The sequence below is a fragment of the Pundamilia nyererei genome, unplaced genomic scaffold (assembly GCF_000239375.1).
Source record: "Pundamilia nyererei isolate P.nyererei 1_Seehausen unplaced genomic scaffold, PunNye1.0 scaffold00002, whole genome shotgun sequence".
Classification (NCBI taxonomy): Eukaryota; Metazoa; Chordata; class Actinopteri; order Cichliformes; family Cichlidae; genus Pundamilia; species Pundamilia nyererei.
Genome location: NW_005187403.1, coordinates 2,569,516 through 2,581,274, shown reverse-complemented (window position 1 = coordinate 2,581,274; position 11,759 = coordinate 2,569,516). Strand labels below are relative to the sequence as shown.

The 11,759-nt window shown below is 38.1% G+C and overlaps 1 protein-coding gene across 5 annotated transcripts in view; it reads left to right on the top strand.

The window, feature by feature from the left end:
- Positions 1-11,759, top strand: part of mast4 (microtubule associated serine/threonine kinase family member 4) — a 42,589-nt gene that overhangs the window by 4,155 nt on the left and 26,675 nt on the right. For 4 of the 5 annotated variants that reach the window (XM_005720141.1, XM_005720140.1, XM_013909603.1 and 1 more), the window contains exons 1-2: positions 2,578-3,062; positions 9,328-9,416. In XM_005720141.1, coding sequence (XP_005720198.1) covers positions 2,803-3,062; positions 9,328-9,416 — 349 coding nt within the window. In that variant the 5' untranslated portion in view covers positions 2,578-2,802. Of the gene's footprint in view, positions 1-2,577; positions 3,063-9,327; positions 9,417-11,759 lie in introns of those variants that run through there. The other variant, XM_013909604.1, reaches the window with a different exon arrangement.

Here is an 11,759-nt window from a genome sequence, read left to right as displayed (position 1 = left end):
GTGCTTTTGAGAAATTAAACCTTTCATTTGCTGACATTTAATAAGAGATGTATAAATTTAAAGGCTGCACAGCAGTGTCTGAATGCGATATTATCTGGCAAGAGTTGCAAAATCTGTCTTTGAATATTAGTCCCAGTATTAGTTGAGCCATGTTCAACTTCTTTGCCTGACAACATAGTTGTTTGCCAGATCTCTGAGTCAGCAACACTGCTGCGTCAACACTGGCCTCAAATCCTTGAGGGCACTGGGGCTTTTCACGCAGTGCTAAAGATGGTGAATCCGGCCTTAAAAGATATTGACTCCATGGTCTGAAAACTGCAGAGTATTTGCTCTTTAAGAGATATGAAAATTTAGACTATATGGTCTAATAAAGTAAAATCAGAGATATTGCTGGTTGAACTGTTAACCCACTGGAACCTGCACTTAATAACATTTTCTGAAAATGTTTTTTTTTTGGTTTAAAGTTACCCTATGGAGTAATTTACCGCCATTAGTGTTAATATGGTCACCATTAGATTAATAGAATCCAACATACAGGCAATTCACACGAGTCAAAGTGTTCTGACTCCTCTAAATCCTCAGTTTCAGGCTGACTTATTCTTAGTCTTGGCTTTTCATGTTCTCAGAGACTGTGACATGCCAAGTACAGTGATCTTACAGTGAGCGCTTCTCTTACCTGCTGTTCAGATGTTGCTTTTACAAGGGGCAGCCAATCAAAAGAATTTTAAAATGACTAATTTTAGCCGTTGGATGAACTGACGAGCTTACCCAAGGACCCGCTTTAACATAAACAAAGATAGTTTCCATATTAGTTTTAAACTGAGTAATTCAGTGCTATTATAGAAAGAGTGAAATAGTAATTATAAATATATGGACCTAGAAATGAATACAATAGGTTCCCTTTAATGGTTTTGATTCCTTCTTTTAAGAGCTACTAGAAAAAGAGGCACAGCAACCCTGATTTTTCTACTTGTGATGTCAGCACAAGCAGTGACCTCCCTATTCATGCTGCTCTTTGCAAGTTTGACTTTGAACCATCTGAACTGCCATTTCTAATGTGGAACACAGAAACGGAGCAGGGCCATAATTAGAGTGAAGGCTGTCACGCTGGCCTGTAGGGAGAAGGACTGAGCCACTCTGACAGAATACACACACAAACTCAGGTTTTACACGGATAAAAATAACTTCTGATGACGACACAGTCGCCAAAGATTGTGCATGTGAAGTAGCAGTGGTTAGGTGCCAGTCTTTGTTGGTTTTGCATTCCATCTCTCTTCCTTAGCTTTTGAATCCCTTCCAGACAGCATACTTGGCAAGTTATTAGACTCATTGCTTATTGCTTCCTGATGGTCTTCAGGTCTGACCTGGAACTTCCTCAGTGAGGATTGCAGCCTGTCTTTGAACTGCTTTGTTGTCCTGGTTGAAGAATGATATACTATCTTAATCTCACTGGCTGTAGCAAGATTTTATAGTTAGAAATCTAGGTGTAATAATGCTTTACATAACTGAAATAAATAACTAAACAAATATACAAATAGTTAACCAAATAACTTACGCTCTTATTAAACGTGCAATATTTTTGAGACATTTATTCAAGTGTCAACTCTGATTTATCAGCAAAAACAGACATGTCCTCTTTATTAAAATGCAAGTTACTCTTAATCAATCTTCTAAGGTACATTAGTCTTTGTGTGCATGTGTTCACATGAGGTTCACATCTTTTTTACAACTTGAAGCTCAGATGAGAAAGGACAGATGTTTTTATGTTGGATTGTGAAAGTGCCATCTTCAGTATACTGACTGTAAACTGTGCATGTGATTGTGGGACTCTTATCGTTGCTCTGGAGCTGTAAAGTGTGTTTTCAGGGCTGAACTCTGCTCTTCCCTGTGTAGAATTATCACTGAATAAAACTACTTTGGGAGAAGCTTTTAATGGTTCCTCTTGTTTGAGATATTGTTTTGTTTGGAGACCTGACAGCTACTTCAGAGAATTTGCCTGCATGCTTTGCACGTTACAGGCTGCGGTGATCAGCTGACCTGAACTCTCACACGTACGCGCAGCACTCAGAAGTTACATTCATCACTGAACTGACGGAGCGAATTGTTTGCATGTGAATTCCCAAGTTTAGCTCTGAGATTTTATTTATTTTGCTCGCCTGAAACATCAGACTTATAAAGCTTGCCATTGTTTTTTTTTATTCATATTTTTTTGAACGTTGTAAAGTTTGATGATTTCCCAGTATGCATTGTGTTTAGCTACTTATCTTTTTACGGAGTAAAAAAAAATGAGTCATAGATCAAAGGTGATGTAGTTAAGGTGAAGCACCAATAAGTGAATGAGGTAAGACTGTCTATGGAGCGAAGAATTTATGCAATAGCAGAAGAATCCATTGAGAAGCACAGCGTTTCAATTTCAAATAGGTCCTGCTTAATACTGACCCACCAGACTTTTGGAGGGGTGCCAGTTTGTGAACGTAGCGAATGCCCAGCAGCATCTGCTGATGATGCATTACCCCTCTGTCTCACAACCCCCCTTCACAGGATGTGAAGTGGTAGATGCCTGTTACATGATATGAAGCATGTTGAGCGCAGGGAGGACGGTGAGTGTTTGGGATACGGAACGCAATCGCAGTGAGAAGGGAAATCACAAAGTCAGCTGGTATTAGATGTCATATACCTGCAACAGTCGAGGCTGTCAGCACCTGACCTGGATCACACACTGTGTGCCGTTCAGGATCCTCCCTGGATTACTTTTTGTTTGAGGACAGAGGAGGACAACGTGTCCTCCCTGCTAGTGTGTTTATGCCGCAGCTGCCTGCAGATGTGCCTGTGCAGAGGAAGTTTGGACCTAAGGAGAGTACTTGTCAAGACTGCTCCAGAGGTCACCACCTCTTGAACTCTGATAGCCATCGGTTCTGCTCATCAAGTCTTCAGAAGCCTCCTTTACATCTCCCTCTTTGGCATGATTTGGACACAATGTCGGATTCTAGTTTGTGGACAGTTCTGTCCAACTTTAACATGCCACATTTCTTCAGTGGAGCTCGCCTGCGTCGGTCCCAAAGGTAACATCTAAAGATTGAAGAAACTTGCTACTTTTTTTTTTTGTACTGTGCTGCTTTTTAGTTAGGGTCCTTCAAATAATGTAGTCAGGCTCAGACATGCGTCTTTACGGAGCAAAACGTTTTATTTTCTACCAAATGGATTTACATGCACAGTTTCTGGAGCTTTGAGTGGCAGCAGGGACCGTGTTTACAGTAGTAGGTGTATGAGGCCAACATGAATAAGAAGCTGGGTGTTGCCGTCTTGCCTGTTGTGCGTTATTTGCTTTGTGCAGTTGAATGTGTTGTTGAGGTAGTCTCAGGTTTCCCACATGGATCATTCATATTAATTTACAGTGAGAATGTGACAATTGGGATGGTTGTTTAATTGTTTGCTGTTGATCTTGTTTCAGTATGTGTTCATTGCCAATAAAATGTATTTTATTCTGACAAATTGTATAAAGTCCAGCTCCAGAAGACATGCTTTGATGTCAGTTATTAGTTGACATGTTAAAGACTGACTGAATTAAAAATGTTTTGCTGGTTTATGGGATTTGGTGTGTGTAGACACTGGTTTATTGCTAAGCCACTTGATCCCTTTTTTCCCCTCATATACAGTATGACATGTCTACAGTACTGGTGAAGCTCATATACTGAAATTTATTTTTAATCCATGTCCTGACCTATTTTGCAGTGCAGAATAGCTTAACATGAGAGACTGGCAGTTTTTCTGGACATCTTGCATTATTCATAAATGTGTTTGTCTTTTTCCCCCCCACTGTTCGTGACAAGTTACCCGTTTATTCACAAATATTATTAAATAATTAATGTAATGTAGATATTAAGATCTTTATATACCAGTAAATCTTTGACCTGAGATGAGCTGGAATGGATTTCCATTTATATATATTTTTTCATTACTTATAGAATCGGTAATGAGGAAAAAAGGGAAGGAGGATAAAGTAAGCTGTTTTCTGTAATATTTAATTTATGCCAAATTGACATTAGGTACAAAGTAAATTATGTCATAAACCAAATGTGAAAATATATATTTAAAAAAAGGTGCAGATACAACTGGGATTAGTTTAAAGGAAACAGCTGCCTTCAAAAATGAGCAGCTAGGCTTTTTACCCAAGCAGCAAGTATTTAAATACTATTAATAGAGTGGTGTGTGTCGTATGTCTGACTTTGAATTTGGGTTTGTCAGCACAGAGTTGCAATTTGTGTGTCATTGCGCTTTGTCAGCTCACCTGACAGCTGTGACAGGGGAGCAAAACTCGCGGAAGTTAAAAAGATTAAACATGGCTTTTTGTTGACATGGGTCAGGATGAGACATTTCAGATTTATCTGGAATCTAAGGAAATCAAAGGGTTTTATCTATTTTTGCCTCTTCCTGTGTCCCGAATAAGTAACCAAGCTGAATTCTAAGAAATTGCTTCTGACAGATTGAAACTACTGTGTGTTTGAGTAATGTAGGTTACTGTAAAAGGAGTCTTAAAAGTAAGGTAAAAATAAAATGAGCTCTGCTGTGAATTCATTTTATGAGCACCCTTAGAAAGTATTTTTAGTGGTTTAAAAGAGAAATTTGTAGTAGTGCTTGTGCGTAATCCAACAATGGTTTGCTGATCCGGACAAGTTTGCATAATACTGAGACTTTTCAAATAGTTATGGATTCATTCCAGGAATCTCACACATCTGCAGTACAGCATAAATACTGGCCTACTTTCTCACTATCATCTTTGCCCAGGGCTTCTTTATCCCCCCCCCTTTAAAGCTTCACTATACCAACATGATTTCCCCCCCTCACTGTGGCCACAGAGGGGCTTCTACCAAAGCTCAGCTTAACATCAAATGAGATGAAGATGAACTGCATGCTGTCACAAATTGTGGAAGTCTTTTTCTGAAGTAATCCAGGAGCAGTTGTTTAAATCTCTCAATGAGTGGCAGTCAGGAGTCATGAAGGTACAAACACTGGGGTGGGCAATGTGAAGGTGAAACAACAAGAAGCTTGATTGGGCGACAGTGTGGCATTCACTTGGCTGAATGCTCGTAGAGGGTATAAATAGATGTCATTAAATTTGATCCTCTACGAGAACCTGTGTACCAGATATTATTCACTCAGTCCCCATCATGATAAATGATTAATGGAACATGTCCACAGTCATGATTCGCTCTAGAAACCAGAGTAAACAAGGATGACTGGGATTTCAGTCAAAATCGGATTTCCCTTCTGATGTAGGGAGATAAACTTGGATTTTTGAGTGCCAGTGGGGTAGCAATATAACTACAAGAAGCTACAAGCAGCTTATGATGCTACACTGCTTTGTTTCCTGTTTTTTGTCAGAGCAGGTGTTTCCTGGGCTTTAAAAGGTGAAGAAGAAAGTTGGCCAAAGGGCATTCAAAATTGTCAATACATCGGCTCTGACTTTGGTTCATGTTCTCCTCCATATGAGTTTAAAAGAATTTCCCCGGTATCATAGAGGGGTCGCTTTAATTGAACGTGTTTTCCGCTGTAATAGAAAACTATTACATTTGGAACATCTGTGTTTTACGAGGCACATGATATTGAAGTTGAAATAAATTGCGTATACATTGGTGCTTCATTGGATATCCAAAAGGGGGGGAAAAAAAGAACATTTGCAGCGCTATTTTAAACAACTTCCTGTGAGGTTGCTGCATGCCCCTGCATCTATGATTTCAGCTTTGATGCTACTCTGCTAAATGTGCTAACAGTGCTGAAAGTATTGTAAACAACAGGATGGAAGCCAGTTAGCTGGAGGAAGAAAAAAAACAAACCAAAACAGAAACCACTTTTATGACACATCATTCCCTACCAGCACAACATATGAATAGACATTGAAACTATGATGGCTGTTATATTCAGGTAAAAACTGCTACCTGTGGTGTTTCTGTGGTGTCAATAAAATGTAAAACTGTATCCAAGCATGTGAGTGAGCAAGCATATTAATGTAACTATGTAGCTGACTGTTTTTTTGCACTTGAAAAGAGAGAAAATATGTTAACATTGTAATAACGATATCTTGCCAGGTCTGGTTAATTCAGTTGGCAATGAAGTCAGTGCTACAATGTGGCAAAATGTTGCTTAATGTGGCTACAACAGCATTATTAAAATAGAAATACTGTAGCCAAAACTGCTACGCTTTTAAATTGAAATAAATGAATATTATTAACTTAGATTGTGACTATAACAGATGGCTTTAAAAAGAGTGACCTTTTGTGCACCAATCTTACTGTGATACACCCACAGGTACAACTGAAGGTTCTTATCTACATCTGATACTATGATGTCACCGTGTTTCTTACCAGCCACCTACCCACAATGACCTTTGTACCTTTTATTCACCTTGATAAAAGCAACATATTATTTTAACATGGCATCTAATTTGTGCCCATAAACTTGTGCCTGATATATTCAGATGTTGTTTGGTAACCACCGAGCAGCACCTGAGCATTGTGGAAGACACATAAATTAGTTATTTTTAAGTATATATCAGTTTGAGTGCTTTAAATGTTTATTTCTTTAAATGAAGAAGGGTCCTGTGCGTTCTTTCAGTACCTTTTCTTTCAGTTGCTTAAGTCTGCCCAAAGTTCATCTGGGAAAATCATGTCCCATCAAGTCCAACTACTTCATTTAGTACTGAGCCTCTTTAAAGAAATGTAAAGTTAGTGGAAGATATTGTAGCAACCTCAGGAGGCATCTGCAAAGTGAGCACAAAAAGATTAATGGGACTATAAATGCTGGAATGAATTTAGTGGTGATTTGTTGTGTTTATTGTAGCTGTACAGTTAGATTACAATTTCTGTGGATGTGTGGCGTGGTTTCCAGTGTTTGTTTGAGTGACAGCATTGTTTAGATAGCAGTAACCAACATTTGGACTGCAGTTAATCACCTGCAGTCTGTGTGCATCTTCAGTGGCTGTTAAATGTTGAATACAGAAGCATTCCCATAACCATGTGGATTGGTTTTATAAATCTACAATGCTTTGATACATTAGTCATTTATACAGATTTTTGTAGGAACTTTACAGTACATGGTAACTGTAATGGTGTAATTGTAACCAAGCAGCTGTGAGAGCCTGATAGTGAAGACTAAATGACAGTTTATTGTTGGTAAATCTAGCTCCCAGTACTATAATTTAACATTTACAGCGTTGCTCTCAAGTCGTAGTGGGGTTTTGTAATTGTCACTTTTTGGGCTGCAAAAATCACTCACACAAAAACACCTTCCAGTACAGGACTATGTTGCTGCTGGACAGCATTTCTAAGCCACATTACATTTTGTTATAAGGTATAAATATGGCCGTATCATCCTTAGCAGTGTTTCTGAAATCGTGTCTTTTGAGAGGACAGAGCATTGAGAGCTTATTGCAGCACATCAGCTGTGATAAAAGTTTCTTGTTTCTCTTTGCTGTTGCCGGTGTGACATTGAGAGCTCTGCAGTGGCACCTCTTTGAGTGGGTCTGCAGCGGTGTTAACGTAATCATGAGGGACGCCTGCTCACGCTGCACCACGCCATTGCAATTTGATCAATCTGTGCATTCACTGCAACACACAGGATGACACTGACTTCTCTCTGTAGCTCCAACATGTATGGCTGTTTCCTCTATTACTGCAGTAAAGTACTTCACAACATTTCCATGCCAGTTGTCTTATTTCTCCCTAAAAACATTTTCTCTCCTTCAGTAAAGAAAAAAATGGAGGAGAAATGTGTTTGTAGGAAAATATGAAATAACATTTGAAAATTCAGTTGGAAATGGTTCACATCTCTGAGGAGGTTATGTAACAGGGTGTCATTGAGTGTCTGACCTTGAAGTGAATTCATGTTCTTCAGGCATTATGTGTTTCCACTGACAGCCTCTAATTTGAAATTATAAACCCAGCACGAACTTCATTGAACAGTGAAGGTACTTTTATACTGAAATATTTCATTTTTCCCTCAAGGTTAAAAGCTGCCCTTCCTTTATGAGTCACATGGTATTGGTCACAGTGGCTCCTCATGAGTCATAGTCCTGTATTAAATGACCAACAAATATGGAAATATTATGAAGGCTGTGCAAAGAGCCTGCTTTTTGTTGACTGAAAGATGATTTTATTGTTAATGGTGTCTCTTATTTTAATGGCTGTTGGCGCGAGGACTGTAGCCTCCCTGTGGAGTATATTATGTTGAGGGCAAGCTTTGGCTTTGTAATTGATCTTTATGGCAGAAATACATTGCAAATACATTTATTTTTGAATAAGTGGAATGGATGTGTAGATTGATAGTAAAGTCAGACCTTTGGTGTCTGCAGGTACACTTTCAAACCAGTTTTAAGAATTTTTTTTTTTTTAAATATTGGTGACATTTAGGGCTTGTATACCATCTACATATCCCTTTCAGACCTGGATCAGTTTCCTCACGTTTCGAACTAAGAAGAGAAAATGTTTTCCAGAACAAGGTTGCAAGAAAGAATTTTTGTTGTTTGTTGCTGACCTGTCTTAGCTAACTGTTCTTGGCTGCTCTTCATATTTATACTTAAATCAAAATTTCAAAGCTTCATGCTGTGGGGTTTGCCTTCTTAGCTGGCAAAGAATTGATTCTAATTGCTATTGGATTCTTGCTTATATTCAAGCATTTCAAAATATTTAGTAACAGGTAAATTTTACTATTCAGTGTTTAATTATTCACATGCTGGATTCTGCAAGTCTGCAGTAAGTTTGTTTCAGAATCAGTATAATACCGCTAACATGCAGCCTTCATCATCTCTGTGTCTCTCAGCTCTCCTCGGCTAAATTCCAAACAATTAGAGTTAATTATAAGTAGTTATCTTAGGTATTTACTCACTGTCAGCCCCTTGTTGGCAAATCAAACTGGAAGTTCAAAATCTGAGTCAACACACTGACCTCTCATTAAATAAAGAGTTCATGTTCTGTTTCACAAAGCTTGCTTCTCATGTCAGTGTCCAAGATGGTGTGATGAAAGGCTCTTTGTGTGGTATCAAGTGAATAGTGCATCTCATATTGATTGAACAATCTTAGCACAATATTCATGCTGAAGTCCATGTATCAGTCGAGCTAACAAACAAAAGCGAGATGCTCGTGTCAGTGGTGAGGTCAGGATTTTGTTGATTACATTTCAAAACTACCTGCCTAAGGCTCTGAAGCATGCACTGTTATCTTTTAAATAACCCATAACCCTTTTTTATGTTATACCTCTATTTTCTGCTTCATGTGTCTTGTCAGTTTTACAGCCATGATTTTTCCTGACTAATATGGCTCTGTGGTTTCACAGCTGCAGAACGAGCAACAGAAAAAGCCTGATAGGAAGTGGCCAGCCTTCAGGTTTACCACGACCCCATTCCCCTCTCTCATCTCTCACAGGTAAATGCATGTCCGGCACATCTCCTAATGTATGAATGCTGTGGAACGGCCCCATTGTTGGAAACATATGCACTGGGTTCATAGAAGAGGAGCCATTAATACAATATGTTCTCCAACAGGAATGCAGTCTATTGTGTAACGCACAAAAAAAGGTTGAAGAACAACACAGGAAAGTTCACAGTACAGTCTGTGCACCAACAGATAATCTGTATCCACAGGATGCACTTTCTGGTACCCTCATACAGAAAAATCTGGTTAATCAGCACTGGGTGCTGCTAACTGACTCTAAACCAAGATGAAGAACTTTTACTTTAAAAAATAAAACACTGAAAAATACAGATTTTTATGTTGCGCACTTTATTGTCTGTGTCAGGTCTGTCCTGTCATGTTCGGGTAACAGTTTAACAGCACAGTGGCAAATTAAATGCAGTGATTATTTTGTGTGAGGAAGTGGTGGCCTGCAGACAGGAAATGCACAGGATTGGGGAGGGGGGGCAGCCCTCATTTACCATAGGGCGTTTTATTTCCTGCCATTGGTCAGGAAAAACAGTCTCAGTGTTTGGTCTGTATTTCAAGCTTACGAGAAAGCCCAGGCTCTAAAGATGGATTCAGACCCAGAAAGCACCTGTGTTCCTGCTAATGAAAGTATCCAGCTTTGGGATTACTTAACACTGTGGCTCAGACGTAGCATTAGTTCAAAAGGTAAGAAAAACACTTTTTCAGTGCTGTCAGATAGCTAAGTGCATTGACATATATCCTGGTTATGTTAAATAATAAGATGGGTTTCTACAGAAATGTAATATTTTTCTATTTAGTGAAGTGTAGGAGAACAGATTTCTGTTCATGATCAAGAATTTGTTCATAAAAGAAAAACTCAGACCATATTTTGTTCCTTTTGCAGAATATTGATTTAAAAAAAAGCCACTTTAAACTGTACTTTAAGGAGCTGTGATTAAAGCACTTAAATATGTAACATTCATGGCTTTCTATTATTCAGTGGCTCCATCGTTGTTCCTCGATAGGGAAAAGGCCCGTGTGTGTCAGCACATGAGGTGGTCGCATTGTGTTTAATTAGCTAGTTAGTCCCCGTCTTTGTGAAGAATGTTATTATGTCTGATTAATACGACACCATGGCTTTGTTTCTACATTCTGTGTGTAGAAACGCAACTCCTTTCTTTAACATTATATAGATGATAAAAACAAGTAAGTCATGCGTATAATTTACAAATTAGTTTCTTTTTTTCTAAAGCAGGCAGACATTTATAGACCCAGTTTAAAAAGGAAAAAGAACTTGTGCATATGAGGAGTCGTATACAAAGCTCTCTTCTAAAGGCAATATTAACTAAGTTACATTTAATTAATTTAATACGGAAGTGAATGACTGCTATAGAATCTGAGAGGGGAAACAAAAGAGAATACATTTAGCCCATATATACAGTTGCATACATTGAATAATATTGTTTTTTCAGATGTTTTCTAAAAGTAAATAACAGTGTTGGAATTCTAAATTCACTAAAATTTCACTTTGTCTAAAGCATTTTGTGCGACTCACTGAATTAGTTTTAATTCATTAAGCTCAGAGAACAATGCATTATTAATAGATGATGCAATGTTTTCAGCTCAGTGTAAACATGTATAGATAATATAGATATTATATCTTTAGTTTAAAAAATAATAATAATATAAAATATGTGACAAATGTGATGAACTCTGTATCCCTATTTTATCCAGTATTGCCACAAATACTGCTTTTACAGCCTCCAGCTTGACAGAGCAAGCGTGTTTTAAATGGTAGAAAAGAGATTAAGTCATATAATCTCTTTTCTACCAACGTGGTGTGGAGTCATCTCGGTCTTGGTTTCTTTTGAGAACTCTCCAACATTTGACAGATTTGTTTATGTTGATTTAGAGATGAAATATTTAGTTTGGAAACTGGTTCAGCACATCAGCAGGAGAAAATATCAACTTTTTTAAAGAATCAGCAGTCCAGCTTCTTCAATATGAAAATGTTCTTTTTTGTGGCTATAACATCTGTCCTCAGAATTTTGAGTGTTGGAAAAATCAATAAAATTATCTAAACATTGATAGATATCAGGAAAGCAATGGTTGTTTGCGCCTTAATCTATTTTCCCTGAACTTTCTGTCATCCACTTAATTTTTGAACGACTTATTGAACTCTTATTAAACTCCCAGCTGTCATAGGGTAAGCGGCAGCGTATATCCTAGCCAGGTTACTGGTTCATAATGGAGCTTACACCGAGAGACAGATGGTTTCACATCGACACACATGACAAATTTAGAATTACCAGTTAACCCAATATGTATGTCTTTGGACTCTGGGAG